This window comes from Adiantum capillus-veneris, chromosome 25, assembly GCF_014529385.1.
Source record: "Adiantum capillus-veneris isolate H3 chromosome 25, ASM1452938v2, whole genome shotgun sequence".
Taxonomy (NCBI): Eukaryota; Viridiplantae; Streptophyta; class Polypodiopsida; order Polypodiales; family Pteridaceae; genus Adiantum; species Adiantum capillus-veneris.
In genome coordinates this window covers 60352408-60370943 of record NC_140955.1, presented here as the reverse complement: position 1 = coordinate 60370943, position 18536 = coordinate 60352408, and the positions used below count along the sequence as shown (strand labels likewise).

Here is an 18536-nt window from a genome sequence, read left to right as displayed (position 1 = left end):
GGTATGCGGTGCATCTCGAGCAGAAGCTCATGATGTTATGCATTGTATGAAAAACACTGAGAAAGACTCCATTTTCCTACATGAGAGAATTTCTAAATCTTCTTGTGTTGGCAGGCCAATGTTGAACGGAAAGGCATGATAATCGATCCTTTCAAAGTTGTTCGAGGATTGAGGCCTTTGGGTAGAGTGTTGATGGCATTAACGGTTCTTTGTCGAAACTAGGAGCCCTGGGCCCTTTAGGAACCTTGAAGTCTCGCATCGCTACAATCAATAGCTTCTCCAGCATTGACAATCTCCAACATGTCTAAGGGGTACTTCATCAATGTAGGGGGTGGTCAAGGCACCCCCAGCAGATAAGAAATAGTTGCAAGCTGTCGGTCATCCCTGCTTTTTGTTATTGCACAAGCATATTTACGATGCATACATTGAATTTGTAGGCCTCGCTAAAAGCGCCTTCAAAGGCTTATGGGGAGCCCTCTACGGTGGGCTTGAAAGTAGATCACAAAGTTTAGGCTCAATTCACCGAGCTCAAGGGTTGTGTAGCTACCAACCCGAACCTTCACATTCACATGAGGAGCAATGATGTCGTAGAAGTACCTATAATATTCAAAAAATAGTAAGAAAGTCTGTGAGAGCGTTGAAAAAGCGATGAACACTCACCCAAGAGCAGCATGGCAACCAGTTGCACCTTAACCTTTCATGAGAACGAAAAAGGTTTGCAATGGCAATCAATGGCAAATCCAATTGTCATTTGAACTGCGTCTTTAGTGTTCGGGAAAAATGTGTCTCAGCTTAATATCGTGCCGTTTACAATTTCAAAAATGCCAGTTGAGGGCAAGGGGTAAAGGAAAAATTCCGTCCCAAAATAGAGAAGAATAGTGTAAAAACCCAAAAAAATAACGTAATTTTCTAAATTTTCCTCTTCACAAAATCAAGGAAAGGAATTTTGGGAAAATGATTTTTCCCGCACACTGTGCGTCTTAGACAACATAATTTTTCATGCAAAGTCATCGATAATCTCTCTCTCTGTCTCTCTCTCTCTCTCTCTCTTGCCTGTGTGCGAAACCCCTCTTAATTCTTTCGGAGAGACCCATCCACTATGGGGGAGCGCTCTAAGGCTGCGCTCGCCGCTGACCAATATTTTTCTCAAACTTTTCGCCCTCGAAGCGCACATATCGCAGCGGACATATGTGACGGTGGAAAGAGAGAGAGAGAGAAACGAGTTGCAGCAAGTTGCAAATTGCAATGCGTACCAGGAAAGAGAAGAGAGAGAGAGCGCGCTAGCTACCACCTTCATCGCCCCCTCCCCCTTCCCTCCTGATATATAAAGATTTGCTCCGCACTCAATGTTGTGCGGCTGTATTAGCGTGCGCTCTCTCTCTCTCTCTCTCTCTCTCTCTCTCTCTCAAACACACGCGCACACACACAACGGCGTTAATTCGGTCACTCCGCCTTGCCTCTATCTCATATCTGGAGGCCCCTAATCCCTCAGAGCAGGCTTTTCGCTTGCGAAATCTACCCTCACACGCGCACATACAATGGTAGGCTTGCATGCCCATTAGCCAATTTCTCTCTAATAATTCACAACAAAATCGCCCACTTTAACAATCCGGTTTTTGGGCTTTTCAGGAGGAAGAAGTGCAGCAGGAGTACTACAGAGGACGCTTGCCTTTCGCTCTGCTTTTGAATCGGCATGGAGTTGATCAATCACCTCGTGAAAGAGCCAGCTTCTCTGTAGACTCTTGTGATGAAGCTCTCTCTGATTTTGGGTTCTCCGCGAGTGAGTGTCTCTTTCAATCTCTCTCTCTCTCTCTCTCTCTCTCTCTCTCTCTCACACACACACACACACACACACACACACACACAATTTCCTCGCTCTCTCACACATACACACAGTACACACTCTCTCTGATTCCTCTCATCATGAATGAAGTCTTTTCTCTGCTTTCAACACCATAGCCCACATACATTGCATTCCCCTATTTCCTTCCATATGCAAATTCCATTGTTCTTCTGATTGCTCCATCCTGACCTCCCACATGGGTCTTCGCATCTTCCGTTTGATAGGCTCGCAGCTTAATCTCAGAGCATCCCCTACTCTCTGCGCCCTCAAAGACGACAGCGACTATGACGACAACAACACCGCAGCCGCCTCTTCACATGCTTCTCCAACCTACAATTTTAGCATACTTCAGAGTACTGTGAGCTGTGGCTCACCTCAAGAGCTTTCTATCACAGAGAAATCCTCCCAATCCAACATCTCTAAAGATAGTTCTGCCTTAGGCTTCCTACATTTACAGTCAGACGACCAAGGAACCCCCATCGGTGGTTTGGAGAGGCTTGGCAGCGGTTTCAGTGCCATATCTTACACCTTCGGGGGGAGTAGCTCTGGTGCAGATTCTGATAGTGGCCGCCGCTTAAGCGGATGCTCAGATTCTGTGAAGCTTTCCGCACAATATAAAGGAGTCGTCCCCCAGCCGAATGGGCGATGGGGTGCACAAATCTATGACAAGAACCAAAGAATCTGGTTGGGCACATTCAATAGAGAGGAGGAAGCAGCGAGAGCTTATGACCGTGCAGCGAGGAAGTATCGGGGAAGAGAAGCGGTCGTAAATTTTAAGGCTGTCAAGCATGGTTATGCAGAAGAGATTTTCTTGAATAGATTGAGCAAGGAGCAAGTTGTGGATATGTTGAGAAGGCATACATTTGAAGAGGAGTTGGAGCAAAGCAAGAGGCAGGAATATATGGGCAGGAGCTGTAATGATGGGAAAGAAGATAATGTGGGAACTGGAGGTGGAGGAATTAGAAGGGGTGGTCGCGGAGGGGCGGTGGTGCCGAAGGTAGAGGCTGATACAGGCACATGTTTGGATGCGAATGCACATTCAATAAGGGGGGGATCGTATTCGACAACAGCATCTAAAGGTGTTTTTACAAGGGCCCCTCCTGTGTCCTCATCTTCACCATCATCCAATTGGGTGCAAGCGGAACCACGAGAGCATCTTTTCGACAAAAGCCTCACCCCAAGTGATGTCGGCAAGCTTAACCGCCTTGTTATCCCCAAACAGCATGCGGAGCGCTGTTTCCCGCTTAGCACCACCAACAATGAGAAAGGGATGATGCTCAACTTGGAGGACTCTTCAGGAAAAATCTGGCGGTTCCGTTACTCCTACTGGGCTAGCAGCCAGAGCTATGTCTTCACCAAGGGGTGGAGTGGCTTTGTCAAAGAAAAGAAGCTCGAGGCAGGTGACATCGTCTGTTTCGAACGCGGTATTGGCAATGATGACGTCCAGCTCTTCATTAGTTGTCGGCATCGTCCGACTGCCTCGCAAGCGGCGGCAAAAACTACGAGTGCATCCATCAGTGACCATCTCCGTAGTCACCAACAGCAGTATTTAGAACACCCACAATTGGCACATCAAGAATTCAGCTTGCAGCAGCACAAGGCAATGGTATTGAACAGCTTTATGCAGGCTTCTGCAAGTAGTCTTGAGCCCCGGTTTCCGGTCGAGCAACGTCCGAATACTCAATTCCAATCGGCGAGAGAGCTCAACTTTCCATCATCATCATCATCATATTTGATTGCTTATAGGGAAGCTCAAGAAGGAAGTGGAGGTCCTGTGCATCATGAAGATTCACACCTTTTCTCTCTGAATAGAGCTAGCAATCAAATCATAGATTTTATGAGGTCTAGTCAGGATGAACATGTAGGCGAGCTTGCATTGCGGACAACATCAGCAGCAGAGGGAGCATCTATGTGCTCATTGCAGTTTCAATATCCTGTAGTGGATCATGTAAAGAGGGGGGAGGTGGATGAGGGGGCATGCAATATGCATGCGGCAACGGGGCGAAGAACGCAGCTGCCTCTGGCAGCGGCGTGGGAGAGGAGACCATTGACTAGTGGTGAAGGACCCGAGGTTCTCGGTAATGCGAAAGAGCAGGAAAGGGGGATACAATATGAGGGAAATGCTCATCAGGAAGCTTGTCGATATGCAGAGGAAGGCCAGAAAGCAACATTGTCTGCTTCTAGCAAGCCTGCAGGGCTTAGGTTGTTTGGAGTGGATGTGAAGCCACAAATCATGACTTGTGGTGAGGAAGGGCAAGAGAAAGGAGTAAAGAGGGCAGCTGCCTCTGACTCTTACTCAAGTGAAAGTTGCTCAAAAAGATGTAAGCCTAATTGTTTGGATTTTAATTAATCCCTAATTAAAGCCAAAAGCCCAAAGTAGTACTATCTTCCCCCTTTGTAGTAGTTGCATTCTTTACACAGCTTGTGTGTGAACTCTTCCCTTAGGCTCTTGTGATCACCACAGGGAAGGAGTTCACCTTGGAGGATGGAAAGCTTGGATCCTCCAATTTTGCTTAGGGTTAACCATTCATGATCACATTGTCCATAGCTCTGTAGATATTTTACTTCACTGAATTTTAGTCTCACATCACTCGAAGCAAAAATTTCGACAAGTGCATTGTCATTTGTTTTATGGTCTTTATTCCCTTTTTTTTGCATTTTTTGGTGATCAAAGAGGCCTTATGAGAGTCAGTTAACAATATGAATAGCATCAAGAGCTCATGACACAACCGCAAAAGAGCACTATAATATGCTTGAAAATAGCATTTTTTGTCCCCCTTTATATAAAAAAAAATCAAGCATTGGGGGAGAGAAATAATTAATCATTCCCTACTTTTTCTTCTCTTTTTCATCAATTTTTACTCTTCTTTTCTAAGATGAGTTGCGAGGGGGGACAAAGAAATTACTTATCTTGTGATCAATGCAAGTGAGGATGTGTAATATTTATCAGTAGGATGTTACTCTAGTTGCACCTATGTCAAAACCAGCCTAGTTGCAAAGAGACTTTTGTAGTCATAGTAAGGAAATAACCAGTGCACATGTCACCGTGGATGAGGCATAGTTATCCACTAAAGAAGCTGAAGTAGTTGATATCTATGCTTCATGTGGCCGCTTCCATAGCCCATGCAACAAGGTGAATAGGAACAATGAAAGCAAGGCAATTGACATGATTTGAGGTAGTGTTTAGGTTGGGTCTAGTTTTTGCTTCACCCTTCTCTTGAGATGTTGGCATAATTTGAGTTGGATGTAGGGGAGCTCTAATTGTTTCTTGTAGCTTTTCTCTTCTCTTCATATGTTGGCATTCGTCCTCGTTAAAAAGGCACATGGTTGTAGTTGGTCCTAGTAATAGGAGGGTATAGTTGTCGTGACTTTGGTTTGGTTATTTAAAGAATTCACACAGCTTCATCTTGTGAAGTGTAATGTGGCCCTAGAAACCCACACTTGGCAAACCACTGCATTTGTGGAGCCTTTCTGATAACCTTGTTCCTTGAACTCGTATGTGCCTTGGTTGTGGCTTTGGTTTCAACTTGGGTGTCACCATGGTATTTGTGTTAAAATTGACCATTTTGAAAGTGGCCACCTCATAATGTTTATTGGCCATCATATACAACCGACAACACCTCACTAGAGTGGTGGTTTATATTACAGTGAAAAAAGTTTTATTTATGTATTTGGCTTATCCTTTGGCTCATGGATGCTAGGGGACTAATTTTTAACTAAGTTTCCAAGATTTCATCTAGCAAGATAGAAATCATTGTGTTCCTAAATGAGTGCCTTTATCCTTGACTATATTCTGGGAGAATAAATTCTACAACAAAGTGTTTATTGAGGAAGTTTGGTGCTATTTGAGTGTCTCTTTTGCCTAACCCTATGCCCAGTGAGTGAAATGATTGGTAGCTATTATTATTTATCGCTCTATTTTTCTAGTGGCACATGCCTTAGACTCAAGTCTGCAAATGGTCACATGCTAACATTAGGGTGTAGTGGTATATACTCACATGTCATTGGCATTCTAGCCCTTTGATAAAAATCACAAATTTTTATAGACATATTGTCATTCATAATCAATAATGGCTGTAAAACTTATGGATAAGTGATTACTTGTCCTTGTCTTGATGAGCATACTTAAAGCATCTCTAGTGATGAGAGCCGAACACACATAGCCTTAAAGTTGAATTTCAGTCATCTCACTTTGTTGTCTATTAATTGTGGCATTAAGATTTTGTGTGCATTTTAGCTTTGGGTTGGTGTGGCCAAAATGCATGTCTATCATGAGTCAATTAGTTGCACTCAAGTGACTTTATCAAATAGGCCATAACATATTCACTCATAGTGGGCCACCAATAACCTTGCCCTACGGTGAGGCATACTAACTAATTAAGGGCTAGCTACTGAATGCAATGTAGGATCTGCAAGCTTTGTCCTTACTACACGACTCATTCATCAAATCCACTCAACGCAGCAATGAGTAGGGAGCAATTCCCTCTATCTTTTCAAGCTGCAATCCTCTAAAAAGTGTGAGAATAAAAGGTATGCACTACGTGATGGTTACTCGGGATACTTTAAAATCAGGATTGCTAAAGAAGACCAAGAAAGAACTCATTTATAACATCATGGCGGTGCTTTACTTTTAGAGTGATGCCTTCTGGCATCCTAAATACTTCGTGAACTTTTAGCACTTTGTAACTTATGTATTTTAATCCTTCTTTGGCAAGTCCATAAGGTTATTCATTGATGAATTTAGCATTTATGGCTTGCATGTTGTCCATCTTGAGAATGTAAATGGAAGTTTATCTATGCTAACCCCAATGGGTGGCTAGTTAAACATTTGATAGGTGTTGAGCTTATATTTAACACTAGAATGGTAACCTAACAGGACATAAAAGTGTCCTTTCAGGGTTTTGGGAAAAAATTCCAAAACCATAGTAGATCCACTCATTTTGAAAAATCCTTTCATGAGCTTATAGTTAAATAACTACTACATATGGAAAAAATGAGAACCTTGTAATTTTTCTCATCCCTTGGTCACTACAAGCCTCCAAAGTTGATGGACCAGTGCATTTTGCCCAAAACAACAATTTCTTACGGTTGATTGCATATAAATAAGAGTATGGATTTTTGCAGGACATGAGATAAAATGCCCCGTTAACTTCAATGGGTTGGTGATCAAAACATATGGTTGCTTTTACCTCACTATTCTTTTTTGGACAAAAAAAATCGCTTCAAAAAAGTTGCATTTTTGGCATTATGCGGACCTATCATCAAAGTTTCTATAGTCACGCTCAATACAGATACTATATACATGTTTTCTTAGTTCCATTTGGGCCTTTTGATTCAAAAGGAGCCATGGAGCATGTCAAAAGGATAATGGATCTCTTACTAAGTGGAACCTTGGGGACAATGATAAAGTGCTAAATACAGCAAACATGAAAAAACTGGGTTTAGCATTACGACCTCTAGAAATCCATAGAAACTACTCAATAGCTAGCCAAGTTTGTAGTTTATGATTAGATATGGTTACTACCTACAAAATATACACAAGTGGCCTAAGAAACTAGCAATATTGAGAAAGTTATAATTGCTACTCTAAAATGTTTCGTATTCTTCAGCAATCAAAAAACTCAACCATCATCATATACTATGCTATATAGCGTATTAGGTCCCCAAAACTCAAGGAAGATTAGCTTTATATTATACATTACACTTACACAATCAAAATTGAATTTGGATATCAAGAAAGCCACCAAAAAATCATAAAAGTGCTAATTTTGGCCAAAAAACAGGATTATGCAATTCTTGTAAGTTGGTCATAACTTTCAATTTTAACACTTAGCTCTCCCTACAAGCATCAAAACATGTTGAGAACTATGAAGGCCTAACCTCTAGCAATCTAAACCTCACAAACACGAAGTTTAGAGTGGTATAGTTGCCAAAAATTGAAAAAAAGCCAAAAACAGGACCTGTTTTTTCACACAGTTTAGGTTCAAAAATGTTGTGCAAGAGTAAAGTTAATGGTGAGATCGATACTCCAAAAAAAATGCTAAGTTTTTTTCAGCTCATAAAGCAACTTTGTGGATATATAGCACCTAGAAATTCATTTTCATACCCTTAAAATATTTCAAGCAATATGGTCACTTAACAGGACACAAAAGTGTCCAAGGACATAAAAGTGTCATGTTACCATTCTAGTGTTAAAGCTACCCTATTAGATGGCTTGCGTACAAAGCTACTCTATATATAGCACCGAGGTTCCCTCTATATATAAATTCTCTAGTGTGAGTATTCTACACACATTGTGATTTTAACATCTATTTATTGTGTTTTTGTTCTTAGCTCTTTGTGTATTTTCAACATGGTTTTAGAGTGTAATTGCATTTCTTCATAAAACCAAGGCAGTTTTGATCAATCCTAGCTTTGCATAGCTCGAGCACAAATACAATCATGCAATTCAACAAAATGTACAAATTGTCAAGATTTTCTGCTTGAAACTCGTCATAACTTTTTGCTTGAAACTCAAATTTCAACGTTTGAAAAGTTGTTTGTAAGGTGTTGGCGTGTTCTAGAGTTTCTTAATTGCAATAGATTCATCAAGTTTTGTACTAGTACTAACCTACAACCAATTGATGACTATTTTATCCATGTTTTGAAGAAAAATAATGAGTAAATAAGAGCTTTTAGCTCTAGATTTTCATATGTGTTGAATTTGTTGATCTGAAACTTTGAATTTCTTTTTATGTGCTATATGTAATTTGATTTATGTATAAAAACTAGATCAAGGGTTAATTCTGTCGAATGTATTGATCTTTTTTCTTGCATCACATTCTCTTAGATTAACATGTAAGAATCAAATGGATTGATTGATATTATAAATTTTTGGCATGTGTATCACATACAAATTGGTGAACTTGTGAGAATTAGAATAAAGTGAGAGTATGTCTATCTTATCAATCTTCCCACTTTTATTTGAATGCATAAATTAGATGAATATTTCCTTATGTTAAATATATAAAGAATCATATGAAAATCATCTACAGTTTAATTTGCATGTGAGACTTAGGTCAAGATCTAATTTTGTTTGGCTTTCAAATATCTCTTTGTATGAATAAAGAGGAATATATCCATCATATCATATGTAAAGCAAAGAGATTAAGGAGAGTATATTAGGCTTGAATTCATGGTAATGGGAAAAGAATAATTTGGATCCAAGGTAAGCACAATTAGGAGACTCAATGCACAATGGAAACAAACACAAACTAGATTGATTATTGAGTTAAATTGAAACAAGTACAAGGGCCATTATATAGGCCTAGGAGGTGAATTTTTGCTAATATCACTGATGATGATTTTAATGTGCAAGCATGAATTAAAAGTGGCAAATGTATCTCTAGTCCAAGTGCAATGTATTTGGTCAAGTTGTGCTCGGGGTAGTGCTCCATGGTGTGAGCTAGGCACAAAACCTATCAATCCTTCTCTAGTGGGGTATTATTCTCCCATCTAGATAGGTATAAAAAGTGAATGCCTCCCCTAGAGAGTGTTGAAAATAGGGTCTATGCCAAAGACTGGTGTATGACAAAGCTCTTTCTCTTGAGAGTAGTAGGAAACAAGGGTGTATGAAAAACAAAGTGTGTGTCTCAGAGTACATCTATGAAGCATACTGCTCCATTGTCTTCATCACTTGATTTCTTAGCTATGTTGGCTTTGCCTTTTCTTTTCTCTTTGTACAAACACCAATCATATCCATGGTTACTTTTACCACAATGCACACAAGGATTGATTTTGTAACATTTCATAGATGAGTGGTTGTTGTGGTTGTAGTGTTTTCATTTCTTCATAGTTGGGCTCCTCAATGATGTAGCAACAAAAGATCCTCATGAGGTCCTTGTGTATTTTATCTTCTTCTCGTGATTTTGGAGCAAGTTGACGACATCCTCAGTGCTGGGTACAAGCTTCTTTTCTTTGAGTATAGTGAGAATTTGATCGTAGTCTACATCAGGTACTACTTTAAGTAGAGCGACTACTTGGTCTTCATTGTCCATTGGAAACTTTATGTATGCTAATTGAGTGCAAATTATCTTAATTCTATTTTACAAGAGAAGGAAGATCGTCTTTGGGTTCCATGGTGAGACCATAGAGCTACATCTTGAGGGATATTTTGGAGTGTTTGGCTATGGCTCCCAAGTGTCTCTCTAGTGCGATCCATGCATCACAGGAAGTAGTGCACTCATCTAGATAGTGGACATAGTTGTCTCTTTCTGCTATGACAAGAGTGCCTAGTGTTTTCTCATCTCTTACCATGAGCAATGCTTGAAACCGCATGGCCTCAATCCTCTCTCCCTCTCCTGATGGTTTAATTACATACCATAATTTCTTCTTCATCAGATAACGCTTTGTATTATTTTTCCACGTGTGAAAACCTTGGCCATCAAAGATGATTAGTGCCTATTTTCCCATGGTGTACCCAAATGTATAGTGTTAAGAAGGCCTTACCCTTTAATATAGGGAAATTTCTAATCTCCAATGCTTTTATAATCCTATAATCATGATATCACCATATGGAGGGATGATTGCATACATAAAAAAGAGGGGATAAAAGGCTTAACTTTGAGGCGGGAGTAGTAGTCGAGTCATGCAAAAAAGTTGGTGCTCGACTTTAGATCCACCAATGGATTGTAATAATTTCTAGTGGCAGAAACGCCTCTACAAACCCACTTTTTTCCACAAAGGCTGATTGGATGGAGTTTGATGTCCTCCCAAGCTCCTAAAATTAGGATGTGGGCATTGACCTCATGACCTTTGCACTCCCAAAATTAGGTACATGCCAACTAACTGGCTCGCCAATCTGAGCACCTTGTCACTTGGAGCTGATTTCACAAGTGATAACCTTCCTATAGTAGTGACCCCAAGGGCACAACATGAATAGGATCATTTGAAAGCAATGGTTGAGGGTCTTGATGCACACACATTAATTGCAGATATTTGGGGCCATGTTGGGCTCAAAAATTGAAGTACAAGATGGATTCAATGTGCACACACAAAAAAGACAATCAATCCAATTTTATTACTACACCTAAATGAAATGCAAGAGGTATGAGTAACGATTAATAAAATCAAAGAGAGAGAGAGTGATCTTGAATGGTCTAGCTTAGAAGTGGTTTGATGCAAATGAAAACTTACTAGGATCTAGTACTTCTAGCTTTAAGCCCTGATACTAGATGTAAAGAAAAGAGACTAAGGACAATAGATTATGAGAGACTAGGGATTAGCACATGCACATATCCACCAACCATGCCTAATATAGGTCCATCGCCTGCTAATATACAGGCTCATGTACAACATGTGTGTCATAGCCCTTGGCCTTGGTCCGTGTTACTCTAGGCTTGACATTACTCCCCCCTTGGAGAAGCATTTTGGTCCTCGAAAACAGAAGTGTTAATATCTTCGTAAGAACACTAATGTTTTCTACAGTGGCATCCCTCACGGATCTAGCAGGCATCATTTGTGTAACTGGCCTATAACCAACATAGTGTGTAGACTCTATTTATAACTCATTGGAGTACTGTAAATGAGTTTCTACACCTAGGAGGTGTCTCAAACAATACCTCTTCTCACTTTCCATGAAAGTAACATGCTAACTCATCAGCAAAGATTAAGTCCTTGACTTGTTATCATTTTTCATCAATATAAATCCCACCATAAGTGGTGATCAAGGTTGAGAGCTTGACTTAAACATGAAGGGACTAAACCTAGTCGTGCCTCATGGTAAGAAAACTCCAACTAGAGAGATAATCTTTCCAATTGGATTGCTTTGTGCTAGCGTACGCACTTAGCATATCCTTTAACACAAGTTTAACACTTGTAAGCTATCTATTCGTCTTTGGAATAGTGGCAGTATAGATACTGAATTGTTTCTCGCCAGCCATGTATTGACAGTCTTCCAGAGCAATTTCTTATAATCAATACAAATCTTAGACAACCAAGTTGGCTAACTTTAGAGATTGGAATAGTGGATTGAATAAATTGTACAATGCTTATTTAACCTATCTACAAGAACCTAAATTGAGCCATGACCTCCGATGGTGATTGGTAGACCAACAATTAATTTCATAGAAATAATGCATATATAGTGCAAAATGCTTTAGAATCTATCAATTTCATGAATTTTCAAACCGCTCAAAAGCAACCTTTGCTAATCAGTAGGGCCCATAACACCTAGTGTGCATGCCTTTAGCAAAACCTAATCCGAACCTATATTTTCGTGACTATAATTACCAATGCTTATGGCAGATGTAATGTACATAGCACACATGAAAGAGGAGGGTAAATACTTTTGAAAAGAAACTAAATAATTTCTACTGCAATCACTTGCAAACCTTGCTAAAATGTTTGAACCATTATAGAATGTGAAAAAAAAAATCACATATAGGTACAAACAATGAAACATTCTCATTAACAATACACAATCTTGCTATATGCATAAAAAAGCTTCTGTTAATGTTGTTTAGCAGCACTTGTAACCTTAACAAGTCTTTATAAGTATCCGACAATTTCTGGACACTGAAATTATTTTTGATACTATGTGCTCAAAATGGTTTGCAAAACGGATTTGACCAGCACATAGGGGCTTTGTCATGACACATAATAAAAAAAAGAGGTTCTAGTGTCAGTCCCAGAGACTCATATTCACATGTGAATATGTCTCATAGAAGGATGTCCAAAAAAATGACAACCATCAAGTACAAGAATGTGGGGAGGTAACTATAAACACTCAGCGACATGAGTGAGCGCGACCCTCATAAACCATGCTCCACACTGGCTAAGCCAAAATCCATGAGTTCTTAGACAATGTTGCACCCTTGTGACTAACAAAATGTGCCAAACAAAACCCTACCTTGTAGGTCTATAATTGTAGGGTGTAGAAATGTATTTGGTGCACTATTGTTCCAAAATACTTTGCTCCTACATGACCTTGTCATGTTCTTGAAGAGAAAAATGGATGAAAGCATTCTAGCATATACACTCTACTTGGAAAACTTAATCAATGCATATTCAAAATGAAATGAAACCAAATCATATGCTTACCTGAAGGTTAAAAATAGCATCCACTTACCTAGAATCAAGTGCACTTTCCAAACTTGAATGGTACATTACCAAAAGTGAAGACTCAAAAAGGCCCAATATGTCTTTCGCTTGCTAAACACTAAATAAGAGATTAATGAAAATCAAGCAATATTTAACTAGTAACCTTGGGTGTTTCCTTGGAAATAAAAAAATCCCATGGTTAGATTTTGCAAATCCAAAACTTTTAGGTAGAATCTGCATGAAAAATTTTGAAACTAGTAGTTAATGGTGACCAACACAGTCTATCATGTCCAATAATGAAATTATCCACTACCCTTTGGCACATTGAGAACTTCTCTTCTTGAAAGTACAAGAATGAAGAAGTGGCCAATCAATGACCATCAATACTCATGGAGTGATTTGGAATTATCTAGGTCATACCCTTAGAAATACCACGCTTATAGGCGCAAGCAATGCTATAAATCAAACAACAGATCCTCTCAGGTTGGAATCTTATTCACAACTAGATCTTGAAATAAACATATCTCTCTATGAATAGAAGAGGAAGATTCCCAATACCCCAAAGAAGGTAGTCATACTAGTTTTTCTTGGATGTTCAAATAAGGGATTACCTACTTTGAGGCTCTCTTAGTCTATTCATGTCGTCCCAAGGATTGGTTGCTTTATAGCGAGGCCTGTTGGAATTAGGGTTGCAGAGAAACACACACAGCTTGGAGAAGATGTTGCAGAGAAACACACACAGCTTGGAGAAGACGAAGGAATCTCAAGGCACACAATAGAGAGTGTGTTTGTTAATGTGAAATGGAAAGACAGATAGCCCTAGAGTGATGGGCATATATACAATGCTCGGGGGGAACAACCTCCTAAAGAGGGAAAAAATGCCCGGGTGGTCCTAGTGTGTTCACACATATCACTACCACATGTATATGGTCACAAATCCCCCTTGGAGTGATGTGGTGAACAAGAGCTAGCACATGAGTAAAGGGAAGTGCCATGCCCTGAGGACATGATCGATCCACAAAGGGGAGTAAGCTCAAAGCTTTGCGGAAAGCTTCAAGCTTCTTCACGAGACAATGCCTTTGTGAAAAGATCTGCAAGGTTGTCCTGTGTTGGCACATAAGCCAAGGTGATCTCTCCTGCTGAGAGCCTCTCCCTGACATAGTGGTAATGCACCTCAATGTTCTTTGTGCGAGCATGAAAATATGGGTTCCTTGCAACTACCAATGCGCTCTGACTGTCAGTGTTCTGTCCAACACCCAAATCAGCCATAAGGTGTCTGAGCCATATACACTCAACCGTAGCTGTGAAGACTTCCCTGTCTCAGCCTCACAACTCGAAGTGGCCATAGTAGGTTGCTTCTTGCTCAACCATGATATACTGAACTGCCAAGCATGAAACAAAAACCACTTGTGGACACTCGCATGTCAAAACAACCAGCCCAATCTTAGTCCGAAAAGCATGTAAGTCTGGCGGCAATGATCCCCCCTTGGGATAAAATAAGCCAAGATGTAAAGTGACACTAAGGTAGCGGAAAATCCTCTTGATAGCCTGCCAATGCTTAGACCCTGGTCTATGCATAAATCTGGTGACCTGTGAGACTGTAACTGAATATCCGGCCTTGTGTTGCGTACATAAATGAGGCATCCAACAACAGTTTGATAAAGAATGGCATCAGCAGGATCGCCAGCATCATGTAGACTCAACTTCAAACCTGTTTCCATGGCAGTGGCAATAGCTTTGCAATTCTCAAGTCCAAACTTACATAGCAATGTCTTTATGTAATTTTTCTGACACAAGGCAATACCACCATCACACTGCTTAAACTGTATACCCAAGTAATGATGCAACACCCCCAAATCTTTCATCTTGAAAGTAGCATTCAAATCAGCCTTAAATTCAGCAATATGTCTCTCATTTGGTCCAGTGATCAGCAAATCATCGACATAAAGAACCACAATGAGAAGTACATCACCCTCACACTTTACATACAATGTGCTTTCTGTTGGACTGTTACGAAAGCCTCGTTTGACCAAATGAGTGTCAACTTTCTCACCTAGGGGATTCACCATGGAAAACTTATGGCACCACGTAAGTGCAAGGGAGGGGGGTTTTTTTACAAGTTACATAAGCGTATAAGTTAGGGGAAGACCCCCAATAATTTATCTCCTAAGCTTAAAAATAAGGGAGGGGGTATCATATGCATTGGTTGGGGGGGAGGGAGAGTGAGAAAAGGAAAAAATGAGAGGAAGTTTTTGTGTTTTGAATCATTGCTTCCCAAAAGAGACTGACCTTGAACTTTTGAGTCAATAGCTACAAAGATCCATGCAAGAACTAACACTGCTTTGTATCAATTGCTTGTTTTGTGATTATAGTTCATTTGTTGAGGGATGAAAGCTATAAAGAGTTTGTATAGATGCAAATTTACACAAAGAACCTAGCACAACTATATGACCATGTTTTTTTGAGTAATTTAGATGGGGCAGAATTGGATGAGTAGCTAGAGTGCAAGCTGAACGGGTACATAGTTTGAAACTCAAACTAAGACACATTGAGAGTACATCTAGTTATCAACATAAGTGGTTCCTTAGTACGTTGCCAGTCACTATGCTACACGCTCTTTGACTAGTTTTACTTAGCTAGATCATGTGAGGCCTAAATTTTATATGTAAGATAGGGGTATGATAATTTTCTGCATTGATTGTCGTAAAAGCGTAGAAAGGGGGGTCATATTCCCTAATATGAGTTGTATATAGGGGTTTTATCAAAATTGTCCACTTGCATGTGGCGTCTCGTTTTATATATAGAGTGAATCCTTCGGGCTTTCTCATACCAAGCATGAGGAGATGCTTCAACCCATACAAAGACTTCTTACATCTGCACACTTTGTCCTCTTGTCCTTTTATGACAAAACCGCGACGCTGCGTTACATAAACTTCCTCAAATATGTCATCGTTCAAGAAAGCAGTAACAATGTCTAATTGATGTACATCCCAATCAAAATGAGCTGCCAATGCACATAGAAAACACACAGTAGTCATACGACAAGTGGGAGAAAAAGTCTCTTCATAATCTATGCCTTTTTGATGTGCATAACCCTTTGCAACAAGTCAAGCCTTATGAAGATCGATCTCACCATCCGGCTTGCGTTTCAACTTGTAAACCCACTTCGTTCCAATGGCCTTTTCGCCAGAAGGCAAATCACATAAAGTCCATGTGTCATTTTCTATAAGTGCATCATATTCTGATTGCATGGCAGCCATCCAATTTTCTGAATTCTGTGCTTCAACAAAAGACAAAGACTCCTCAACATCATGTAAGCTAGACACAGCCAAAGCATAACAATCTGATGCATAAGATGCATGGCGAGAGCCTGAACGAGTATGACTAGACAAAGGTGCACCCAATTTACTGTCACGCAAAGTGTGCATAGCCATTTTGGCATACCTCTAGCCTGCTCATTTTCAGCCCTTTCCTCATCAAGTACATCATGTACATCTACATCAGTAATAGGATAATCTGTAACATTTTCAGAAACCCCCATAGGCTGTACATTTGCCTCATTGTAACTTACATTCGTATTTCCACCTCCAAAAAGAGGCAACAAAGTGTCATAAATGTTCTATGAGCTTACATTACAGTCTCTAGTACATGACAGCAAGGGCTGAACAGAATCTTCCACAAACACTACATCCTGTGAAACCAAAATACGTTTTTTTTGCGAAAGATACAACCTGTAACCTTTGCTTTCAGCACTATAACCAACAAAAACACATTTGACATCCTTATCATCTAATGTTCTATGTTATGTTTGTGGCACCAAAGCATATGCCAAACAGCCAAAAACATGCATGTGCTCAATAGAAGGCTTTCTATCATGCCATGCTTCATATGGAGTAATAGATTGCAAAGCTTTTGTAGGACACCTGTTTATTACATAACTGGCACACATGATGGCCTCAAGCCAAAAAGAATTCGGCAAAGCTTGACTTTTGACCATACATCGTGCCATTTCCATAAGTGACCTGTTTTTCCTCTTAGCAATACCATTTTGCTGAGGTGTATAAGGCATTGTACATTGGTGTTTTATCCCACGACTAGCCAGAAATGCATTGAATTCATGAGACATATACTCCCCCCCTCGATCAGAATGAAGGGTGCCCATAGTACATTTCGAGACATTTTCAGCCATAGCTAGAAATTGTTTGAAGCACATAAAAACTACAGACGTTGGTTTAAGCATGCCTGGAGAAATCATCAATGAAAGTCACAAAGTAAAGGTAATTGCCCAAGGACGGAGTTTGCATGGGTCCACAAACATCACTATGCACAAGCTGCAACCTCCATGTGGCCCGAACTGAACCATCCTTTGGAAACTTAGAACGCTGCATCTTACCCAAAATACAGCCTTCACAAACATGTTTAACAGGTGCTTCAAGAGGAGGCAAACAAGCAACCATATCAGATTTTTGCAAACGTAGCAAACTGGCAAAATTCAGATGACCAAAACGTGCATGCCAAAGTTTTGCATCTAAAATAACCCTTGAATCTGCAACACTATTTGCAAAATTTTGTCCACACTTGTCATACGAAGTGAGCTTATACAGCCCACGGCACAAAAGGCCAGATGCAATAATTTCATCACCAAAATTGAGATCATGAATTGTACATCTGTCATCCACAAATTTGACTACAAGTCCAAGTCTAGCAAGTGTGGATACAGACAAGAGATTCTTCTTGATCCCAAGTACATAAAGTGCATCAACAAGTGTGAAGGAATTGCCATTTGCAATAGTAAGCACAATCTTTCCAACTCCTTGAAGAGGATAAGAGGCATTGTTGGCACAAGTGACTGAATTCCCATGAGGGACATACTCGAGAGTTGTTGGAATTAGGGTTTCAGAGAAACACACACAACTTGGAGAAGACAAAGGAAGCTCAAGGCACTGAATAGAGAGTGTGTTTCTTAGTGTGCAATGGAAAGACAGATAGCCCTAGAGTGATGGGCGTATATACAATGCTCGGGGGAAAAAACCTCCTAAAGAGGGAAAAAATGCCCCAGCGGTCCTAGTGTGTTCACACAGATCACTACCACATGTATATGGTAACAAATCCCCCGTGGAGTGATGCGGTGAACGAGAGCTGGTACATGAGTAAAGGGAAGTTCCATGCCCTAAGGACATGATCAATCCACAAAGGGGAGTAAGCCCAAAGCTTTGCGGAAAGCTTCAAGCTTCTCATGCGACAATGCCTTTGTGAAAAGATCTGCAAGGTTGTCCTGTGTTGGCACAAGTGACTGAATTCCCATGAGGGACATACTTGAGAGAGGTGAACAATTCACGATGTGAGGTAATGTGCTTTGTAGCACCACTGTCGAAATACCACACATGTGAATTTGCAGCAAACAAGCATGCATCATGGACATTAGGATTGTAAGTGCACTCTGCACTAAAAGCCCATTCTGCATCAACATCAGTAACACAGTCTCCTTTCACAGAAGACTCAACAATGGCTACATTTGTAGTGGAACCAGCATTTGCAGTGGAACCCCCCTCTTTCTTCTTAGCCTCTTTGGCCTTCAACTTAGGACACAACTTGATCAAGTGATCATTAGTTG

At 40.3% G+C, this 18536-nt stretch overlaps 1 protein-coding gene across 1 annotated transcript; it reads left to right on the top strand.

The window, feature by feature from the left end:
* The first annotated feature begins 1248 nt into the window (after positions 1-1248).
* On the top strand, positions 1249-4461 carry LOC147424967 (uncharacterized). The gene is made up of 3 exons (XM_086500157.1): positions 1249-1541; positions 1630-1780; positions 2068-4461. The coding sequence occupies exons 1-3, from the start codon at positions 1539-1541 to the stop codon at positions 4191-4193; spliced, it is 2280 nt and encodes a 759-aa protein (XP_086356283.1). The 5' UTR covers positions 1249-1538; the 3' UTR covers positions 4194-4461.
* The last annotated feature ends 14075 nt before the right edge of the window (positions 4462-18536 follow it).